General features: G+C 40.1%; 1 protein-coding gene across 5 annotated transcripts in view; it reads right to left on the reverse strand.

Annotated features, from left to right (window-relative positions):
- Positions 1-253: 253 nt before the first annotated feature.
- LOC143031974 (uncharacterized) overlaps positions 254-24,931 on the reverse strand; it is a 98,559-nt gene continuing 73,881 nt past the window's right edge. For all 5 annotated transcript variants that reach the window (XM_076196378.1, XM_076196379.1, XM_076196377.1 and 2 more), the window contains exons 10-15: positions 22,750-23,007; positions 13,617-14,126; positions 12,589-12,829; positions 10,832-11,045; positions 790-916; positions 254-600 (exon numbers count right to left, since the gene is read on the reverse strand). In XM_076196378.1, the coding sequence (XP_076052493.1) occupies positions 391-600; positions 790-916; positions 10,832-11,045; positions 12,589-12,829; positions 13,617-14,126; positions 22,750-23,007 (1,560 nt within the window). In that variant the 3' untranslated portion in view covers positions 254-390. The remainder of the gene's footprint in view (positions 601-789; positions 917-10,831; positions 11,046-12,588; positions 12,830-13,616; positions 14,127-22,749; positions 23,008-24,931) is intronic.

Here is a 24,931-nt window from a genome sequence, read left to right on the forward strand (position 1 = left end):
CAGCCTGAGGACTGTTGCTGGCTGCTATAGAGCAAAAACTGCCTCACTGATAAAAGCTTTCTTTGTTTACAATTTGTAAGAACTCTTTTCTTCTTTTAAGTTTCATGATTCAACATATTTTCTGTTTTAATGTAAAAATTGTAGCATAACTTCATCCATTTCTGTTTGCTATCCTTTGTACATTTTTCGAATCTATCTAGTCTTTTTGCTAATAGTCAAAGGGTTAATCATTTCAAGAAGCAAAAGAAGCAAATAAACAAGTTCTAGAAGTTTTATTTAAAAATCTCTTCCCCAAACTCTCCTGTATATTACTTAATCAAACATTTTCACATATATGAACTCTTATTATTTACACAATCTTGTACCAATAGCCTCATGATAATGCTTCTTTTAACTGCAGACCTCTTCTTCTTCTTCCTCTTCATCCTGGTCCATACTGCTCTTTTGTCTACCAAGTAAAGCATGTCGAACAAAGAGTTTGTTCTCACGCCCAGTCCTACTAAGAGACATGAGTGGTTGTATAGCAGTACGTAAAGAGACATACAGTCGACTGAAGAGAAGCTCCTGGCCAGCCAGAAGTTGTTTTACTCGATATCGCTCCTGGAAAAGAATGAGAGGGACTAAATTATATCAATATGGCTTAAATATCCATATACAAAGCAGTACAAGATCGCAAACACCTTTCTTGTATATCACAGTAGAATTTGATATATGCAAAAAATTAAAATGTTAAAAAAAATATGTTTCCTTCATCCTGTTAATTTTTCCTCTTAATGAAATACAAATTACCTTTGGGGCTTCAAAACAGGCTGGGCAGTTCTCTGGTATGATAGGCAACTTACGCGTCTCAGCAAATGTACGAAGGTGTTTCTCACGAACATATACAAAGGGACGTATAACCCGCAAATCACCCTCTCTGAAAAAATATACATATGTATACAGTACCATAAAGCCCTTTCCCCATTATAAGAAAGGTAGCCAGCCAAGGTATGCAGCAACCTTTCACCCACTCAACATTCATTTGTTTTACCTTTTATTTTAGCTCCTTGTGAATGTATGGCCATCCCCGTCTCTTATCCATTGTCTGAGTCAGAGGCAATACAGCAAAACACTTTCTCAGCTGGACCTGAGAATTGAAGCTGATTTACCCCCACCACCTTATAATATGTCAACCCTCACTCCCTATCCACTCACAAGAAATTCCTTCAGACAACCACCCTCCAATCACACCTATCTCTTGCACCAATAATGTCTCTTGTCTATACCAATGACATGATGAAAGGTCCAACAAACTGCCAATATGTTTGCAGATGACACACAAATCACGAGAAGGGTGAAAAATGAGGACTGGAGACTATTACAAAAAGATCTGGACACTATTTTGGCATGGAGCCAAGAATGGGAAATTAAGTTCAATACCAAAAAATGCAAAGCACTGGAAATGGGCTATAGTGGCTACAGACTATTCTTAAATTATTCATTGGGAAATTATCCCATTATAAAAGCATAAGAGGAGAAAGGTTTGGGAGTGTCGATAAAAGGCAACCTGTCACTTGACAGACATATTAACAAGATTGTGGGAGAGATGTATGGACTGTTGCACAATATAAAGCAACTTTTCACTATATGGATGAAGAGATGATGAAAATATTTGTTGAAATCCTGATCTGTCCAAATCTGGAATGTACATCAGTGGTATGGTCCTCACACGGAGTTAAGGATATAAGCAAGATTGAGAGAATACAAATAGCAGCAATCAAACCGCTCTCCAACACGGCAGATAGACCATATGAGGAAAGACTAGAAGAACTGGGTCTGCCAACTTTGAAAGATTGAAGAGAAAGAGGTAATACAATTACAGTGTTCAGGTCGCTGAAGGGAATAGAAATCAAGAGAAAAGATCTCTTGATTAACACCTTCACTCCGAGCCATATTCTCGCGGGCAGCATTAGCTGCTAGACGTGCGATGTTGCGTCATAATACTCGCATTATAGAAAATAAAGTCACTGCTGTATTGCTTGTTCTCTCTTTCACCCATGAATTTTGATAACCATAGAAAATATGATGAAGCCAGTTTACAGAGTATGGGGGTCACGCAGGTACAACTACAATATATATATAATCAAGACGCCGACATCGGCATCCTCGCGTACCCACTTACTCCTCATGATGCCTATCTAGGCATCATCGTATTGAAGGGGTTAAGAAAGACTGTTTAAAGGATCTGATGAAATACAGTTTTCGAAACAGATGCATAAATACTTGGAGTAGTTTGAAAGGGAATATATCCCAAGCTGGAACAATAGATGAACTCAAATTTAAGTATAATTGATCAATTTGTTGCCCCTGGTCTCTCTTGCAGAAGACCTGTGGCCTTCAGGTAATCAGTGACAGCCCCTGGACAGATCCACAAGTCACTCAGGGAAGATATCTTGTGTTGATGTCTATGGATTGTTAGTGTGAAGCATTGTAGTGTATGATATTTGAAAAATAAAGGATTAGAGCTCTGGACTCATATATGGTCCAAGTTCCTTGCCCACCAGAATTGGAGTGGTGGCTCAGAGTGCTGTATGACATCTTTAACTGTAAAACTCTGAAAGCTGTGGAGGAGTGCGTTGGAGAGTGTCCAAGGTTGATGAGTGATATGGTGCTGTGGGAGACACTGGAGAGTATAGAGTTAGGCTGTGCTGCCCTGAAAAAAACACTGTTCCAAATCTGTGACCCAGAGGAGCACAATCCGAACAGCTGATGGAAAGCTATAGTCAGGTGTTGAGGGCTGCGACCCATTTGCCAAGTACTTTGAGCAACTCATGGGTGACCCTCCAAATGGATAGGTTTCCTTTGATGGTGTTTGGGTGGTGGTTCCTGATCCACCAATAAACAAATCTCTGCCTGCTCTGACAGAGGTCAAAGAGGCTGTGAGTAAGTTGAAGGGTGGAAAGGCAACTGGCATCAGCAACATCAGTGCGGAGTTGCTGAAAGCTGGAAGTGAGGCTATGATGATTTTAGGTTGCATGCTGTAATGTCTGCTGTTTGGTAGTCTGGTACCATTCCCTCTGATAGGAAAAAGGGTCTGGTCATCCCTATCTGGATGGGAAAGGAGACTGGCTGGACTGCAGCAACTACCAATACATTAAATCCCTCAGTGTACTAGGTAAGATACTTGTCCATCTATTACTGACACAGGTCCGTCCACATCTGCTAAAGTTTCAGAGGCCTGGACAGTCTGGGTTTACGTCAGGTAAGTCAACAACTGATCAGATCTTAGCTCTTTGTATTCTTGTGGAGCAGCAACATGAATTTCAACAGGGGTTTCTTGCCTCTTATATTGATCTTAAGAAGGTGTTTGATTCAGTGCATCATGAAGTCCTCTGGGATCTTCTGTGGATCTGTAGGAGTCCTGCAAGGATAACTGACTGAATATCTGGATTAAACTCTTGGACAGAGAGTGTTGTAAAGTATGGAGGAGGCATGTCTAGCATCTTTCCTACTGATGAAGGAGTGAGGCAAGGATGTGTCATTGCCCCAACACTTTTTAGCACCTGCATGGGCTGGGTTTTGGAAAGAATTGTTAATCATTGTCATTGTGGAGCATCTATTGGCAACACCTAGGTAGCTGACCTTGTATTTGCTGATGATGCTGTCCTTCTTGTGAAGTCATTGGAGGTCTTGGTTGCAGCCCTCGAGTCACTGCACAAGGGGGCAAGACTGCTTGGAATTCAGGTCTCCTAGACCAAGACCAAAGTACAAAAGATTGGGGGCTTACTGGATGAAGCAGTTCAGTCTGTCCATGCATATAACAAGGACATTGTGGTCTTCGAAAGCTTTACATACCTTGGTAGAGTTGTTGTTGTTGTTGTCATTCCCTAGACTGTCTGTCCGAGCAGTCCCGTCTTCCCAAGGAATGCCACAGCCGAAACTGGGTTTTCCCACAAATCCTTCATAGAGTGTATGTTGTGTTGTTTGAGTGCATGATTGTGTATAATGCAGTCTTCCATTATGTGTTGTATGGTATGGGGTGAAGTGTTACATCCTGGGCAGCTGTTCACAATGCAGTCATCCAGCCTCTTCTGGTAGCTTAGAAGTGCTGGGTGGTAGCGGCACTGCAGTCTGGCCAGGTGAACTCTGTCCTTTCGTGGGAGAGAGGATTCAGAAGGGTGGATATCAGGGGGTCTGGCATGCAGCAATGTGTTGTCTTTCAGTGTGTTAATGGAGCGGTGAGTGATATGATTATGAATATGTTTCCGGAGGCTGGTATTTGGTGGTTGCGGAGGAAGAGAAGAGAGTATCTGTGTGTGATACAGGTAGAGTAGTGCATAACAATGGTGGGTCATGTCAAGAAGTACTTTGAAGGATTGGTATTTACTATGGGGTTATGGACTCTCTCAACCCGAGTATATGGCAATGTCGTTATTTATGCAGGAGGACTAAGATTCAAATCTTCAAGTTAATTGTGCTCACTGTCTTGTATGGCTGTGAGACATGGTTATTGAAAGACTTGAAGAGATGTCTCAGTGTACTTGGTACCAAGTGCCTTTGAATAATCATGGGGTATTGCTAGAATGACTTTGTATCAAACCAGAGACTGTACTGTGAGACTCAATTTCGGCCATTTCCCAGCATAATTTGTGTGTGTCAACTCTAGCAATATGGGCATGTGGCTTGTTTCCCTGATGTTGATCCTACTCACTGGGTTGTCTCAACAAAAGGCAATCCTTGATAGAGGAGATAAAAGGGATGCCCAAAGAATTCATGGCTGGGGCAGGTTCACTGACCCTGTTGAGAGTTGATTGGAGTGGGAAAGGTGACTACATGAAAGCTTGCTTGGAGAGACTGTGGGGACTGGCACCAGCATGTATTTACCTAGTTGTATTTTACGGGACAGGAGCTATGCTCGTAGTGACCTGTTTTTGTATCTCTCCACGTCCGGTTTATTCTTGAAATCGTGTATAGTTCTGGCATTTACTGTTTCTCTGTTCAATTTGTTCCGGACATCAATCACTCTGTGCAGGAAACTGTTCTTTTTCAGGTCTCTTCTGTAACTGTCTTTCTTAATTTTTTTTGCATGTCCTCTTGTCTCTCTCTTGTCCCATCTTAATAGGTTATCTCTATCAAGAACTTCCATCCCTTTCATAATTCTGAAAATGGTCAACAATTTGCCTCTTTCCCTACTCTGCTCTAATGCTGACAGTTGTAATTTCTCCAATCTTTGCTCATATGTCAAATTTGATAGTGTGGGTGCCATCTTTGTCCCTCTCTAAGTTCACTTTCTTTACTACTTTGTTTCCAATTGTATATTTTCCTGAAACTCTTTTTTTGCCTTTTCCACATTCCATTAAGCTACATTTCTTGATGTTGAAGTTCATCTTATATGAGTGAAGCAATGTGCTCCCTGGTGTATGATCCCAATTGATGATGATGATGATATAGCTCATGTTGGAACTATACATTAATCTGAAGCTAGGTATGATAATTGGAGAGTAAGAGACAGAACTCCATAAGCATTGGTCTTACCTGTATACTTACCTTACCTTACCATCGTGCCATATCCTCTTGGACTTCGGCAACCATGGAGCGCCACCGTTCACGGTCCCTAGTTACTTGTAACATCTGTGCTGGTTTGAGTTGTTTTCCCGTCGCCCTCATCAGCCCGTCCATATACTTCTCCCTCTGCTTTCCTCTTGCTCTCCTTCCCTCCACCATTCCCGTCATCACCACCTCTTCCAACCCTTCCTTCCTCATTATATGTCCTAAGAATCGCAACTGTCTTTTCCTTATTGTTGTCATCAATTCCCTATCTGTCTCCATTTCTCTCAATACTTCTTCATTTGTTTTCTTCGCTGTCCATGGTACTCTTAATACTCGTCTCCATATCCACATTTCTGCTGCTTCTAAGTTTTCCTGCAATTTTTTGCTGATTGTCCACGTTTCTGAACCATATAATAGTGTAATACACATCACTTATCCCTACAGTTTCTCCAAGGAAGTTCTCATGCAGCCACCATTCCTATTCCAAACAACTCTTGGTAAGTTTGATCAACTTGCCCCAACCGTGAGTTCTGTGGGATCTTTGTCTCCTCCATCAGATCAGGGGTTGTCTCTTGTGGATGGGATAAACATCTGGGAAACATGACACATACCCATGTAGCTAGAACTGACATTCACAAATTATATTAATGACAGGCCTGGACTGGGTCTTATGTAACAGTCTCTGGTTTGATATGTAAACATATTTACCAAGTTGTATTATACGGGAAGGGAGATATGCTCGTGGTGACCTGTCTTTGTATCTTTCTGCATCAATTTTTTTTCTTAAAATCTTGAATAGTGTTTGCACACACTGTTTCTTTATCTAATTTATTCCAGGTATCCAGTACTCTATGTGGGAAGCTATTTTTTTTCAGATTTCTTCTATAGTTATCCTTTTTGAGTTTCTTTTCATGTCCTCTTGTTTTTCCATTGTCCCATTTTAATAAATCATCCCTATCTCAGATTTCCTTTCCTTTCTTGTTCCAAAGTTGGTGATTCCAATTTGGACAATCTTTGTTCCAATGACAATTGTCTCCCCTTCCACAATGTGTGTTATTTGCCACTAGAAAATACGGTATATAAGAATATGATTATATAAAAGCAACCAAATTTCAGGTACAAAAAGACTATAATGGAGTCCCTCAAGGCATAACACTTTCACCCTTACTGTTCAATCTCATGAGAAACTTACCAACTCCTGAACGAGAACTTAACATCAATGTTCTCTCATATGCAAATGACTTGACAATAATAATCCAATGGAGTAAATCCAAAATAGCATGAAAGAGCACTGAAGCCTGTACAAACTGGAAAAATGGCTCAAAAATAACAGAATGAAAGCTTCACCCAAGAAATCATAAATAATACTGTTCACCCCAGACAATTATATCTCAACACACTGAACACCTCGCTCACACCTAGATCTCTTAATCAAACATTTGCCAGCTGCCACCAATGTGGATATTTGGGTTCAGGACATAAACCCACTTTGGAAATTGGCCCAGGACATAAAACACCACCAATTCTTGAAGTGAGTTTATGTTATGGGCCCAAATGTACAAACATGTGGTGGTTGGTGAGTGCTGGATTATGAGATCTAGATATAAACTCAAAATAGCCCCAACCAAATCCACAGCCACACTTCTCAACCATTGGACAACAGAACATAAATACATACCACACGCCTCTTTATCAACAACATTCTCATACCACACATGCATACACCCAAGATTCTTGGTATAACATATGATACATCTATGCCATTCACACAACACATCACAAACATAAGGTCAAAATGTACACCTAGACTTAATGTACATATCTCAATTGCAGGAACAACATTCATATAAAACAAAGAAAGTACCACTACAGTACACAAACAATGCAGCTCAGTAATGAATTATGTGAGCCCAGCATGGGCCCCTAATCTCACAAAGACACCACAACACCCTACAGACCATACGAATCAAACCCCTAAAGATAATTACAGGCTGCACAAATACATCACCTACAGACCATTTACACTATGAATGAAAGTCCTCAAAATCAGATACTACTTTGACATGAGAGGCACACAAACACTTGCCACAGCCTCCATGAACACAGCACACCCACTATTCTACATAACAGAACACCCACACATGCCAAGAAACATCAAAACAACACCCAAAGGCCTATATCACACATAAATACTCTCTTCTCTTCTTCCACAACCACCAGACACCAGCCTTCAGAAGCATATCCATAATCATATCACTCACTGGTCCATCAACAAACTGAAAGACAATACATTGTTGTATGCCAGACCCCCTGATATCCATCCTTCCAAATCCTTTCTTCCTTAAAAGGATGAGTCCACCTGGCCAGACTGCAGTGCAGCCATCATCCAGTCCTTCTAAGCTATCAGAAAAGGCTGGATGACCACATTGCAAATAATTGTCCAAGATGCAACACTTTACATTAAGGAAGATTGCATTGTGCATAATCACACATGCCAACAACACAATATACACTCTATGAGTTTTATGGGAAAACCCTATTCCAGCCATGGTGCTCCTCTGGGAGACAGGACTGCTCAGCTGGGCAGTCTAGGCAATGACAACAACAACAAAAACAATGAATCAAAAAACCACCCCACAGTAAAGTTAAATGACCAAATCCTTGCTTTACATAGCAACCCCAAAATTCTGGGTCTACCATTTGATACTCTAACATTCAGTCCACATGTAAGACCTAACAACAAAAATCAAGAAAACAAACCTGAAAACCATCTCAAGCCTTGACTTTGGATAACAAAACGAAACTCTAATAACAATCTATAAACAATTCATAAGAACCACCTCAAACTATCCATCCACAGCATTGTTCCTAACAATCAGCAAAATGAACACAAACAATTTACAAAGATTGAAGAAATAGAGCACTAAGAGTAATTACAGGATACACTAGAACCATCCCTATAAGACACCTACTTACAGAAACCAAAATCCTCCCAATAGAATACAGTGGAACCCCGCCATTCGTCCGCCTCTATATTCGTACAACTCGTTATTCGTCCAACTTGTTCAAGGTAAAATTCAACTCGTCATTCGTACTTGCCCCACAATTCAGACAGCGTCACCATGTTACTGGTTGCGTCATGCGATCGCTTCAGCTTAGTCTCGTGCTAGCTTCCGTAAACTATGCATCATCCATGCAAGCTTCATGAAACTTTGTGCTGCTTTATTGCTATTTTTTGTTATCTTTATTAAAAATAGTGCAGCCATGGGTCCAAAAAGATTAGTGATTCAACCAAGCCTAAAAGGAAAGCAGTGAGAACGACAATTGAATTGAAAAAAGAACTCATTGCGAAGTTTGAAGGTGGAACTTGTATCTCTGACCTGGCAACTCAGTATGGCATGGCAAAATCAACCATATCGTCTATACCGAAAAATAAAGACATAATAAAAGAAGCTAATGTGGCAAAAGGAGTGACCGTTCTTGCTGTGAACAGGTCACCTATAATTGAACAAGTGGGAAAAACTTTTGTTAGTTTGGATTAATGAAAAACAACTTGCTGGTGACAGCATTTCTGAAACAATAATTTGTGAAAAAGCAAAGCGGTTGCATGATGACCTTAAGCGAGACAGCTCTGGAACCAGTGCACAAGTACAGTGCAAGTAGGGGGTGGTTTGATCGATTTAAGAAACGAAGTGGCATTCACAGTGTTGTTAGGTGTGGGGAGGCTGCCAGTGCAAACAAAGATGCTGCTGAAAAGTTTGTTGGGGAATTTAAAAACTTTGTAGTGAGGGATTTACTCCTCACCAAGTTTTTAATTGTGACAAAACTGGCCTCTTCTGGAAGAAGATGCCTAAGAGGACCTACATCACAAAAGAGGAGAAATCATTGCCAGGACACAAGCCTATGAAAGACAGGCTTACACTCTTGTTGTGTGCTAATGCTAGTGGGGACCTCAAAATTAAACCTTTGCTTGTCTACCACTCAGAAAATCCAAGAGTGTTCAAGAAAAATAATTTTATAAAAAGTAAACTCAGTGTAATGTGGAGGGCAAATAGTAAGGCCTGGGTAACAAGGCAGTTCTTCAACGAGTGGGATGTATGAAGTGTTTGCCCTGAGTGTGAAAAAATATCTAGAGCAGAAAAATTTACCACTCAAGGCCCTTCTGGTAATGGACAATGCTCCTGCTCACCCTCCAGGCTTGGAGGAAGATCTGGTGGGTGAATACAGCTTCATCCAAGTGAGGTTTTTGCCCCCTAATACCACTCCTCTAATCCAGCCCATGGATCAGCAGGTCATTTCAAACTTCAAAAAGCTTTACACAAAAGCACTTTTTCAAAGGTGCTTTGAAGTGACCTCTGACACAGAACTAACCCTCAGGGACTTTTGGAAGAACCATTTCAATATCCTTCATTGTTTGAGGATAATAGACAAAGCCTGGGGGGGAAGTTTCTTTCAGGACACTGAACTCTGCCTGGAAGAATCTGTGGCAAGACTGTGTGGCAGCCAGAGACTTTGAAGCCTTTGACACGGAGCATGTAGTGGTGGAGGATATTGTGTCCCTGGGGAAGTCCATGGGTTTGGACGCAGACAGTGATAATGTGGAGGAATTGGTCGAAGACCACAGAAATGAGCTGACAACTGAAGAACTCCAAAAACTGCACAGGGAGCAGCAAGAAGAAATGGTTAAAGAACTTTCTTCAGAGGAGGAAAGTAGTAAGGGAAACATTTCCCCTGCAGAAATTAAAGAGCTGTGTTATCACTGGGAGAAAACACAGAGATTAGTGATCTTTTCTATCCTCGGGAATCAGTTCAATTCCAGGTTTCAAGTGCTTTTAAATCTCTGTTGGTGATGTGGGCTAAGGGTCTGTGAAGGTGATCTTACGGGTGACCGATAGCAGTGGGTTCGAATCCTGCATGCGACTGTCATAAAAATGATCATATATATATATATGATCATACTCTTTGTATATATTCTTGTGTACTTTTTCTTTTCTATGTACCCTGAGGATGTCTGAATAGACGAAAGCGCTTGGTCATCAGTTTTTCTTTTTCCTTGGTGGTTTTTCCGCATACATATGTATATATGTATTTACACATCTAATCTGTACCAGAAAAGAAAATCCATAACTCTCTCACTCTCTTTACACAAATCCTTTTCACTCCTTCCTACTCAAGGTAGTCAATACCAGTATGGGGTTAATTAAAGGAATATACATTGGCGCATGCTGCAAAAGAAGAGAATAATATCTTATTATTGTATATATCTAAACCTCATCTTTGAACAATACATTTCCAAACTTACTTAACTGTATAATGTGCTTTCATTGTCCTGAGGCAGCCATTGTGAAAAGCCGACATTATAAAACTTTCTGCTAGGTCATCCAGGTGCTGTCCAAGAGCCAGAACGTTGTAACCTTCCCGTCGCGCACAGGCATACAACCTGCCGCGTTTCAACCGCGAGCAGAATGAGCAGATGGAACTCAGCCCTTCCACCTGGGCTGCCTGTTGAAGGATATCTGTAAAAAGAAACAAAAGTAAATAAGACTTGCCATAGAACTAGGATTAGAAATAAAATCTACTTAAAGAATAAATGGAACAAAACCATAAACTACAAATGAGCATGAGGGGGAGTGGGTGGGGGATGGGGGGTGAGGAAGTACTGTATGTATGAGAAAAAATTTGACGCAGCCCGAAGGGATTTCTCCCTGTCTTCTCCTTTCCTGCATGAGGGGACGGAAAGGGGGGTCAACTAATTTATGAAGCAGCCTTGCTGTGGATGTGCTGTGTCTTGCGACACTGCTTCTGACCCAGGGCAGTGGACAGGATGCAGGGATGACCCATCATCCAGGAGGTGCCAAGATAGGAGGGAGGGAGGAGGGTGGAGGGGAGTGGAATATATGGGAAATGAAATGGATGAGAGTGATTTATATGCCTTTTTCTTTTTGTCTACCCCCCATGTAATGGGGAAAAAGCCTTTGGTATATGTATGTACAAATGAGCATACTGGCATGAATACACATAGGAAACTGAAAAGAATATAAAGTTCTTTATCATAGACCAGTTTCCAACTACTGATAGAGCAGTGTAAGAAATAGCAGTGATTATTCAAAAATCCTGCCTGAAATACATTCTATGAGGCTACAAGAAAAAATACAACGGCAAGCACATACTACAGATCTTTTTGTCAATATACTAAGGGCCTTCTCCCCCTTATAAAGGAGGTAGCCAGCCAAGGCACACACCCACTCCCACCCGTTCCAGTGATTATTCAAAAATCCTGCCTGAAATACATTCTACGTGGCTACAGCAAAAAATACGACCGCAAGCACATACTACAGATCTATTTGTCTATATACTAAGGGCCTTCTCCCCCTTATAAAGGAGGTAGCCAGCCAAGACACACACCCACTCCCACCCGTTCCAGTGATTATTCAAAAATCCTGCCTGAAATACATTCTACGAGGCTACAGGAAAAAATACGACCACAAGTACATACTACAGATCTATTTGTCTATATACTAAGGGCCTTCTACCCCCTTATAAAGGAGGTAGCCAGCCAAGGCACACACCCACTCCCACCCATTCCACTCGGGTGTACGATAACTTATAACCACCGACTCATCACAGTGAACTCAATGCCAGGACAACTCACCACTGGCCAACTCAACAGCATGAAAACCATGAAACATGTTCATTGACTTTTTGAAAACAATAAAAGTAATTTATTAATGACAATGGAAAAAAATTAAAACTGAGTCAAAGTAATTTACTAAGGATTAGTTTTTACTACATGACTTAATTTTGATAAAAAGAAAAAAAAAGAAAGAAAAAAAAAATTGTGAAATTTGTGCCCTGACTTGTTGTAGGATAAATATGCTCACATGGGAATCATGGTAACAGAATTCCTTCCTCCTCCTACCACTGGGGAAAAGGGGACACAGAGGAAAAGAAAAGTTAAACTCATAGAAGTGGTAGAGGAATGGATTTTTTGTTTTATTTGACCAAATGACAAGAATCTTGTCATCGGAGTTTAATGGGTTAATACACAAATATACTTACTCTGTTGCTCAAAGAAGTATGGTACCCCCAGTGCAGCAAGATATGGAATAAGTGGCCTGGGATCATAAGCAGCACTCTGAGGGTCAACAGTAACAGCACCCAACTTGAACGATGTACCCTTAGAACGAGCATAATGCTGGTATTGCCGCATTGTGTGCAGAAGTGACAAAGAGTCCTTGCCACCAGACAAACAAACCAGAATCCTGTCCCCATCTTGTACCATCATGTACTCTTGTAATGCCTGTGTAAATAAAAGATAAAAAAAAAAAATAAATAAAATAAAATAATAATGATAATAATGAATAGATAAAAATAATAATAATAATAATAAAAATAACAAAATCTTATACTGCAAGTTTTCTTGTGTGTATATTTTCTAGATGAACCTAGTACTGATCTAAAATCTTTTCATTACCATTAAAAGCTACTAGGTTGATAGAAAATTTGAAACCTCATTAGGGGGTTGATGAGTTAAAAAGTTTGAGGACCCCTGGTCTAGAGCATGTTGGACATGTGTAGTTTGTAATGGGCCCAGGATTGCAGAAAAAAAATGTGAAGGTGCATTGTTGGAGAAAGGGTTGTGGTACTCACCAGAGATTACCGTCACCTGTTTAAGGGCAGGTGATATGGGATTCTTTGTGGCTGAATGGCTGAATGGCTGCCCCAACTCTTGCAGTTGAGGGGGTTGGGGTAGTCCCATGATAAAGATACTGCCACATCAGGACCAGTACAGGTAGGGTGTGGCCCCAAGGGGTCAGTATCTGGTCTCTAGATTAGGCCCAGTAACCCATAGTATGAGTGGTAGGGTGGTGAGTTTAAACGCCAAGAATCTGTTGAAGTTTTATTTCTGACATTTCGTCCAACTAGGACTTCTGAAGAAGTCCTAGTTGGACGAAACGTCAGAAATAAAACTTCAACGGATTCTTGGCGTTTAAACTCACCACCCTACCACTCATTCTGTCTTCACACCTCAACCCATAGTATATCTAAACTTAAAATAAAGGTTATGATATTGGCTAATAACATACCTCCAGGACTGGGTTAAAGATGTTCTTGGGAGGACACTGCCATTTTGATTCACTTCTTGCACTTTTGACACTACAGACAGAATCATCTCTCAACTTGAAACACTTCAAATCCTCACAAACTAATTTGCTTTTATTTGGCAACTTCTCTACTTGGGATTGCATTTTATTTTTATCAATCTCATTTAGAATTCTCTCATTATTTCTAGTAGTGTCTATGGATTCCTTGTAAGAGCATGAATTTTTTCCTTGATAAGACTTCCCTACAATCTTCTCACTTTCTTGTAATTGGTCTACCCAGCCTTCTGGCTGCCATATGAAGTCTTTGCATTTGATAACTTCTTGTCGTGGGTAAGCCAGAGGTATAAATGGTGTTGGCTGTGCCTCAGTTACTGGCAATGCTTTCCCTTCTAGAAAAGCCTTGGCTTCACTTGGCAGGATGAACCATCTAAGTTCTGCAGCTTTGCCAGAAAAAATTATATGATCTTCTGCAACCTGGATCCGCTGAGACATCTGTGGACAAGAATGTAGTGGTATAAGTGGAACATCATAGCAGGTTCACGGCACAGCATCATCGAATCATATCAGTGAAGCTTGAATTTTTTCCCAAAGCATTATGGAATGAAGCACAAAATAGCAATAACTACTTCCTCAAGATTCAGTGACTGGATATTTAGGAATTCACAGTAGCTAGCAATGATCCTTGGGCCTATCCAGAGATTTCTCTGGGAAGAAGAAATGTTGGACTGCTGTCTATGTTACTGTGGGGGAACCAACAATGGGTAGGTGTAATTGGTAGTCTTGCATATGAATCTGTTTTCCCTAAAAAAAAGTGTAGACTCAGAGGTGACTTGATAGTCTTTGAAATTCTAAAGGGAATTGACATCAAAAGTGACAAAATTTTCAGTGAATGAGAATCAGACAAGAAACAATGGTCTCAAACTGTCCAGAAATAGATTCAATTTGGAAGTGGGTAGAAACAACTTCGCCAACCGTGTAGTTAATAAATGGAGTAAAGTTCCTGCACAGGTAGTGCAATGTAGTTCAGTTCGAAGCTTTAAGAATCATTTAGATAAACACCTAAGCAAGATGCTGTAATGATTATAATTTATTTTATATTATTTGTTTTTGTTTTGTTATCATTTGTCTGTTTGATTCTCATTTATCATTAGTTATATGTCAATTTATTATTATTTACTATTTACCTGTTTGTTTATTATTTAACTATACCTATGCATTTATTTATGCATTCTATTTGTTATTTACATTATTATAGTTTTTATCTATTAATTTATTATTATGATTGTTTTTTTGCATCTGACCTAGATATGGACCAAAAGATCTCCAGTTGGCATGCTCCGCCTTTGTAATCCTTTGAGAACTGTACCCTTGCCACCCATTTTCAAAACCCACCAATATCCTTACATCCACCTGGATGTACAGCCCCAAGGAGGGACACTTAATCTCTAGACTGGGTCCAAGATTTCTAACAACCTATACTGTATTTCTTTCCCCTTTTCATATGAGGATAGCTGACAATGACCACTCCTTCCCTCTTCATACTACATACATATACCAAAGGCTCTTTCCCCCTAACAAGGGAGGTAGCCAAAAAACAAAGGCATAAAATCCACTCCCACCCATTCTATCCCTACATACTCCACTCCTATTCACCCCTCTCCCTCCCTCTTATCTTGGCTCCTCCTGGGTGATGGGTCATCCCTACATCTTGCCCCCTGCCCTGGGTCAGAAGCTGTGTCGCAAGACACAACACATCCACAGCAAGACCGCTTCATTAAATTGGCAACCACCCCTCTCTGTCTCCCCATGTAGAAAAAGAAAAGATGGGGGAAATCATTTTGGGCTGTGTCAAATTATTTTTTCACAAATACTCTCTCACCTCCCATCCCCCATCCACTCCCTTTCATGTATTATAGCATCATCCATACACAACCATTCTCGATTCACCCTTATCTTCTTTCTTCTCCTGTCCTTCCTCAACAGACATTCTCCTCTTTCCCAATACCCCTTTTACCTCATCCATCCATCTCATCCTTCATCATCCCCTCATGTTCACTCCTTCTACCTGCCTTCCACCCCTCTTTTACTATTTTTTTTTCACTCGTTCTTTCCATGTGTCCTAATCATCCCAATACTCTTTCATCAACCATATCTCCCAACTATCTTTTAACCCCCATTCTCCTCCTTACCCCCTCGTTTCTCACTCTATCCAGCCTAGTAACTCCTATTATATTTCTCGAGCACCTCATCTCAAACACATTCAAACTTCTCTCTTCCTCTCTTATGTTCCATGTTTCTGCCCCATACAGTGCTGTCAGCACAATCAATCCTTCATACAATCTCCTCTTAGCATCCATTCCCAAATGTCTATTTCTCATTACACTTTTTAATCCCCCAAGGCATTTACTTGTTTCTCTCAATCTACATTCTACCTCCACCATTCCTCCCTTTCCTGCCACATTCACACCCAAGTATCTAAAATTATCCACTTCCTCCAGTCTCTCTCCCTTAATACTCATTTCTAGTCTGCTGCCACTTTCTCCTCTTGTACATCTCATCACCTTATCTTTACCTACATTTATCTTCAACTTCCTTCTTTCGCACACCTTCCCATACTCTGTCACTAACTTCCTCAATTCCTACTCGGATCCTGCCACAAGCACATTGTCATCTGCATTTCCAATCCCCAACCTATTACCCTTGCATATACCTCTCACACCACCCCATTTCTGTATAAATTGAAAAGCCAAGGTGACATAACACTGCAAGCTAGTAAATGGTCCTATGCTAATACAACTAAACAGCAGTATAAAGTTTCTTCACACCAATCTATGGATGGGATCAGGGACCACTGACAACTGCTGCAAGGCTGTGAGCTTTTAGTTAGAGAAATTTGAGGCAGCAATTATTATCAGTGTGGGTTTGGTTCTTTGTCATTGGCTAGTAGGAATAGGAGGATGAAGGGGCAGTCCTTAGTTGTCTACTCTCCTTGTATGAAAAAACAAATGAATAATAGTTGTGGCAGAGGTAAGATGCAAAAAACTACATGAAAATACAGAACACAATTTTTCAAAAGTAATTGGGTAATGGATTTGGAGAAGTCTAGATGGAACAACAAAGAATAAAACTTACTTAATATTAGGGAGTTAGAGCAAAAACCTTAGTAAGATTACTGTTGCAAATGCAATGAATATAGGTAGTGAACAATAGAATGGTAAGTTGCATAGCTAAATTCACTTTTAGTTATCTATATACCAAATGCTTCTACCTCCTTACAGGGGAGATAGCCAAGGCATACATTCACTTCCACCCACCCCACTCCCATCTGTCACCCATTTGTTTCCCTTTCATCTTAGCTCCTCGTGGATAAAGGGTCACACCTGTCTCTTGCCCACTGCTCATGTTATCAGCAATGCATTAACCCCTTCAATACAGGCCACATCGCACGCCTGGCAGCATTAGCTGCCAGACGTGCGATGTTGCGTCATAATACTCGCATTATAAAAAATAAAGTCGCTGCTCTATCGCTCGTTCTCTTTCACCCGTGAATTTTGATAACCATAGGAAATATGATGAAGCCAGTTTACAGAGTATGGGGGTCACACAGGTACGACTACAATAAATATAATCAAGACGCTGACGTCGGCATCCTCGTGTACCCACTTGTTCCTCATGATGCCTACGTAGGCATCACCATATGGAAGGGGTTAAGACACAGCACATCCATAGCAGGGCCAGCCACTTCATTTACACAGTGACCCTTCCTCCTCACCCCCTCATGCAAAAATTGAGAAGACAAAGAGAAAACTTTTGAGCTGTGTCATCAACTTATAGATATTCACAACCATTCACCACTCACATCTATATTTTGCCTTTTCCCTTACTTGTTCAACATACATTCCTCTTTTACACAAGGCCCCCCTTTACCACATCCATCCTTCAATCTTCCCCTCAAATTCACTCCACCCACCTCTGCCTTCCAAACTCTTTTCACTAATCTTTCTTCACTCATTCTTTCAATAAAGCCAAACCATCCCTATATCCTTTCATCAGTTCTATCAACCAACTCCATTTCCACCTCTGCTCTACTCCTCTTTAGCACCTTTCTGCCTTCCTCACTTTTCTTCTTTTTTCATTTAACCTTCATTATCAACTACCCTTCCAACCATCACTCTGGCCCGTGTATACTTACACTTGTCTTTCTTCCTAAATACTATGTTCAATATCACCATTTGCCTTTCAATACATATCTCCAACATCTTTTCATCATGGTCCCTTCTTGCCACCCTATACCTTCCTAGCTTTAACATACTGGCTCATTTCCTGCTTTATCATGACTCCCCAAAATCACTATATTTATAAGGATTACAAAGGATTACAAAGGTGGAGCATGCCGACAGGAGACCTTCTGGTCCATAACTAGGTTGGATGTGAAAAAAAATATACATACATACATACAAATACCAAGGCTTTTTCCCCCTTTCAAGGGAGGTAGCCAAAAAGAAAAAGGCAGACAGTCATTCCCACCCATTCCATCCCTAAATACATTCCACTCCCCTCCACCCTCCCTCTTATCTTAGCACCTCCTGGATAATGGATCATCCCTGCACCTTGTCCACTGCCCTGGGTCAGAGGCAGTGTCGCAAGACACAGCATATCCACAGCAAGACCGCTTCTTTAAATTGGTGACCCCCCCCCCCCCCTCTGTCCCCCTATTCATAAAGAAGACGGGGAGAAATCCTTTCGGGCTGCGTCAAATTTTGCTCACACATACTACTTCACCCCCCATCCCCCCACCCATTCCACCTCATGCATCACAACATCATCCATATACAACCATTCTCCATTCACCCCTGTCTTCTGTCCTCTCCCATCCTTCCTCAACAGACATTCCCCTCTTCCCCAAAGCCCCCTTCACCCCATCCATCCATCTCATCCTAAGACGTCCCCTCATGTTCACTCCCTCCACATCTGCCTTCCATACCTCTTTTACTAGTCTTTCTTCACTCATTCTTTCCATGTGTCCAAACCATCCTAATACTCTTTCATCAACCCTATCTCCCAACTCCCTTTCCACCCCTGTTCTCCTCCTCACCTCCTCATTTCTATTTATCCAGCCTAGTAACCCCTATCATACTTCTCAGGCACCTCATCTCAAACACATTCAAACTCCTCTTTTCCTGTTTTATGTTCCATGTTTGTACCCCATACAGTGCTGTCTGCACAATCATTCCTTTATATAATCTCCCCTTAGTATCCATTCCCAAATGTCTATTCCTCATTACACTTTACAATACCCCAAGGCATTTACTTGCTTCTCTCAATCTACATTCTACCTCCACTCCACCTTTTCCTGCCACATTTGCACCCAAAATTATAATAATGGTAAATAAATAAACAAATGAAAAATATAATAATATAAATAATAATGATTATAATAAATAAATCCATGGGTATAGTTGAATAATAAACAAACAGGTAAATAGTATATAATAATAGACATATAACTAATAATAAATGTGAATCAAGCAAATAATAATATAATAATAGACAGACAAATGATAACAAAACAAATAAACAAATAATATAAAGTAAATGTCAGTCATTACAGCATCTTGCTTAGGTGTTTATCTAAATGATTCTTAAAGTTTCGAACTGAATTACACTGCATTACCTCTGCAGGAAGTTTATTCTATTCATTAACTACATGGTTGGCAAAGTTGTTTCTACCCACTTCCAAATTAAATCTATTTCCAGACAGTTTGAGACCATTGATTCTTGTCTGATTCTCATTCAGTATGAAAATTTTGTCACTTTTGATGTTGTCAATTCCATTTAGAATCTTTAAAATTTGTATCAAGTCACCTCTGAGTCTATACTTTTTTAGGGAAAACAGATTCATATGTTTTAGTTGATTTTCATATGATTTATTTTTTATATTTGGAATCAGTTTTGTGGCTCGCCATTGTACTTTTTCCAATCTGCCAATGTCTTTAATGAGATTCGGTGACCATATGGAAACAGCATATTCCAAATGTGGATGAACTAATGGTTTATATAGTAATGCGAGATGGACTTTTGAAGTCAAAAGATTACGCAATCAGTCAAAGAATCTTATTTGCTTTCTCAGAGGCTGAAATACACTGCTCCCAAAATTCTGCACACTAATTTCAATAAATCTAAAATGCTCCTCCCTCCTCATTTTTCTCATTATCAGGATCTTATGCACTCACAAACATCCAAATCCCCCTTCCCAATCTCTTCTGTATATAAGAACATAAGAATAAAGGAGACTGCAAGAGACCATAAGGCCTACACTAGGCAGCTCCATATCCATCACCACCTGTCATTCCCATCCATAAAGTTGTCTAATCGTTTTTTAAAACAACTGATAGTTTCAGCACTTACTACATGGTTACTAAGTTTATTCTATTGATCAACCACCCTATTAATAAACCAATTCTTCCCTATTTCCTTCTTATCCTCAATGATACTTGATACTTCCCTCCACTCTCCCATGGAATTACCTATCTCTTTACTTACAAACAGTGTCACCCTTTCTTTCCATTACCTTTTCACCACTTCTGACACCCTAAAGTGGCCCATACACGATCAATTATATTGCGCAATTTCATTGTCAATACTCTGAATTGACAATTAAATTGACCGTGTATGGGCGATATATCGCCCATACACAGTCATGCTTAATATAACCATTTCACTACGGGACTTAAATCTCGCGGGCAGCAGCCAATGCCAGCCGTACGACGTGTCGTAATAATACTCGCATCATAAAATATAGTCACGGCTTATATCGATCGTTCTCTCTTTCACCCGTGAATTTTGAAAACCACAGAGAATGGGATTAAGAGTAGATTAGTGAGAATGTAAAAACATAGGGGCGACTACAATAAATATAATCAAGATGCCGATATGGCAGCGTTGCGAATCCACTTGCTCCTCATGATGCCTACGTGTGCGGCACCGTATGGAAGGGTTAACATCATGCTCTGAAGCTCCACCACATCATTCTCTTTTCAGTTTTGTTTCATTCAACACTAACACATCAATTTTTCTTCTGAAAAACATTCTACTAATTTCTTCCTTTTTGCTCTCATTCATACACAACCATGCACATTCAATGACCCAGCTACTAGGAGAAAAATACAAAGTGGGGGATTTCTAGTCCCCTTACTCTGTACCATTTAGTTGCCTTTTAACAACACAGATGGACAGATAGTTTATTGACTACAGCTACCACAAGGGGAAAGATTATTCCAATTTGTCTAAATTGTCTTGAATATCCAATTGATTTAAGTGATCATTTTTTTCATTTCCTATCTAATCTAGCATACTTTCTCCACATCCATAAAACCTAGGTATTATTGTTTCCTTTCTTCATATTTTCTCACTAAGCCTCTCAAATATCTGATCTACACAACCCTTTCTTTTACAAAAACTAAAATGTTCCTTTCCTATCACCTCTGCTTCTCTCACTACATTTTGATTCAGACATACATCTTAAAAGTAACTTATCATTAAAATAATTATCATCATGCAAAGAACTTTGGTAAAGCACAATTTATGATAACTGTTGCCTTAAGTCTTAATTACTGTAAACCCACAACCTCACAATGACTAGGAACAGGCTTTAGGTCCATCCATAGACTTCTATAGGAAGAAATGTTGAACTGTTGCTTGTGTTGTATTAATATAGGACTATTTCTGTCAATAGGTTATAGTCAATCAATTAACCCATTAAACTCCGATGACAAGATGTCTTGTCATTTGGTCAAATAGAACAAAAAGCCATAAAACACCAAAATGTTTGATCAAACACCAGAAAAATATGACGTCAGTCCTCGCGTCGTGCGAGGACAGACGTCATATTTTTCTGGTGTTTGATCAAACATTTTGGTGTTTTATGATTTTTTGTTTTATTTGACCAAATGACAAGAATCTTGTCATCGGAGTTTAATGGGTTAACCCATTAAACTCCGATGACAAGATTCTTGTCATTTGGTCATATAAAACAAAAAATCATAAAACACCAAAATGTTTTATCAAACACCAGAAAAATATGACGTCAGTCGATTGACCGCGCGAGGACTGACGTCATATTTTTTTGGTGTTTGATCAAACATTTTGGTGTTCTATGATTTTTTGTTTTATTTGACCAAATGACAAGACATCTTGTCATCGGAGTTTAATGGGTTAAGCGTTGTTTCAAGATTCACTATACAGAAGATCCACAGCCCATAACTGGCAGCAGTCCTTGGAATCTCCCACAGATCTCTCTGAGAAGAAATTTTGGACTGTTGTTTATGCTGTATCAGTATGACTGTTTTTGTGTCACCAGCTTAGTGGTAGGGTGAGGTGAGTAGTTGTTGGTTGTCAGCTCTATGTGTGAAAAAGTGTAAGGCATATAGTTGAAGTTGACAGAGATCCTGGGCCCAGTTTAGAGATTGAATGTCAACTCCTCATGTCTGTACCTCCTGATAAAAGTGGGGTTGATGGGTTTTGAAAATGGGCAGCTCCGCTGTCCTTCTTGCAGGACCACCACATAGAGGTACTCATCACTGGCCCATTGCTTTATGTTTTTTTTTTTAAATGGGTGGCAGGGAAATACATACATACATACATATACCAAAGGCTTTTTTCCACTACATGGGGGGTAGCCACGAAGAAAAAGGCATAGAAACCACTCCCACCCATTCCATTTCCAATATATTCCACTCCCCTCCACCCTCCTCTCCCTCCTCTTATCTTGGCACCTCCTGGATGACAGGTCATCCCTGCATCCTGTCCACTGCCCTGGGTCAGAAGCAGGGAAATAACTTTGTCTAATGTTCATCACATAGGATAACCACCTGCAGGTACCTGTCATTGGTCCCATCAGAATTTACTGCACAACAGTTATAGTACATTTATCTGCTGCTGTTCCCCATATTTCATGAAAATATTCTAAAATGATTACTATGTGTGTTAAAAAATAGGTCCTCCTTCATGAAAAAGTATAGTTCTTATATGACACAATAATTGCATTTTCCTTGTATTTCAAGTAATAATTCTACAGTTAAAGATTTAAAGCCATATAGTCTTTTATGTACCATACCTTGTCTGCCTGCTCAAAAATTTGCTTGCCTTGACTTAGGCACTCTGACAGAGATGGAGCATTTGCTGGAGACTTTATGGATGATTTGTACTGAAATTTCCCTCCCTGGTAAGAGATGTGCTGAAGCCACTGTCTTTCCTTGAATACTAGTTGTCCACGGTGCTTCCACTCGCCAGTCTCTGGATTGAACACGTATTGAGGCAAAAGTTTCCAGCCATCACGGCATACACTTGCCACAGCTGCAAGGATGTAGTCCACCTGAGAACACAAGGAAATCCTATAAGCAAATTGTAACATTCAGAGAAGGAATTCCCAGAGCAAAATATTGAAGTTCACAGGTAAATGGTGGAAAATATATGAAATCATGTATGAGGTATATAAAGCTATCTATATCCTGAGAATTTTTTTCTCCTTATAAGGGAGGTAGCCAAGTCAGAGGCAAGTACCTATTCCCACTCATTTCACTCCCTTCCACCACCCCCTCCACCATTCCCATCTCAGCTCCTCATGAATGGGTCATCCCTCCATCTGCAGTAAGACACAGCACAAACACTATACAAGATTTTAAGATAAAACTTGATGTGGAGAGATACAAAGACAGGTCACCACGAGCATAGCTCCCCTCCTGTACATTACAACTAGGTAATTATAGTGCATCCACAGCAAGGCTGCTTTACTTAATTGGTGAGCCCCCCCTCTCCATCCCCTCATGCAGAAAAAGAGAAAACCAGGAGAAATCCCTTTGGGCTGTGTTAAAATATCATTCACACATAAGCACTCCCTACTTCCCCATTACTCCCTTCCTTATATAATGGTATCATCCATACACAGTCACTCTCCACTCATCCCTATCTCCTGCCTTCTCCCTTCCTTGCTCAACAGACATTCCCCTCTTGCTCAGCATCCTCTTCACCTCATCCATCCATCTCAAGTTCAATCCCTCCACCTTCCACACCTCTTTTACCAACCTTTCATCACTCATTCTTTCCATGTGTCTAAACCATCCCAATAATCTTTCATCAGCTCTATCTGCCATCTCCTTTTCCACTCCCATTCTCCTCACCTTGTTTCTCATTCTCTCCAACCTAGTAACCCTTACCATACTTCTCAGACATTTCATCTAAACACATTTAAACTTTTCCTCTCTGCCTCTCTTCAATTCCAAGTCTCTGCTCCATACAATGCCAGTTCAGGAATTAGAAAAAGAGAAGACACTATAAGATAAAGCTAAGGAAAAAATGCAAAAAGAATGGAGACAGAAAGCAAGGAATTCTATTGGAGGGTAATTGATATGAGACTGAGAAAATGGTACATCAGAATGGGCTAAGCAAAAACAGGAAAAAAGATGGAAAAAGAAAAAAATTAAAAGTCGCCTATACTAACATTGACCGATTAATTTCAGGACTGAATGAACTAAATCATTACCTGTTATGAGAAAAAATCAGACATAATGGGAATTGTGGAGACAAAATTAAGGGGTTCAATACCACTCAATAATGTTGGACAAGGGTTATACAATCATTAGATTAAAAACAGAAATGAAAAGACAGAACAACATTTTGAGACACTTAACAGTACACCAATCACAAACATAAACAATGCTGTACTCACTTTTAATACAATCATACAAAATGCAGACAAGACCCCCACACCTATCCCTCAAAACACAGCAGACCAAATACAAACACTAAACACAGAGATTACCAATAAAATACATGAACAAAAAACACAAAATTGGCAAAAGTTTGTCAATACACTTGATCACAAAACAAACACCAGCAAATTGTACAAAACACTCAACAGCATTACACTATCCAACAGTAATATAATGCGCCCTCACGCAGCAATAACCACAACAACAGATAATTTACCCTCAAACAGACAAAAAGCAAACACACTCATAAAACATTTTGCACAGACAAGCCATCTCACTTCTCACCCTGACGACCGACACACCATTTGATGTAAGAAAGACTTTCCCACAGACTCAGACTATACACCCTTCATAGACAGTCAGACAAAACACATAATACATAACCTCCAGCACTCATCCACCTGTGGCCCTGACAACATAAGCAACATCCCCCTAAAACACATTGGACCTAAGGTATACATGCACTCACAAACATCGCAAACTACAGCTATTCACACAACACTATACCTGACATCTGGAAGCATGGGA

Source organism: Oratosquilla oratoria, chromosome 12 (assembly GCF_046742065.1).
Source record: "Oratosquilla oratoria isolate Oo_2021 chromosome 12, ASM4674206v1, whole genome shotgun sequence".
NCBI lineage: Eukaryota > Metazoa > Arthropoda > Malacostraca > Stomatopoda > Squillidae > Oratosquilla > Oratosquilla oratoria.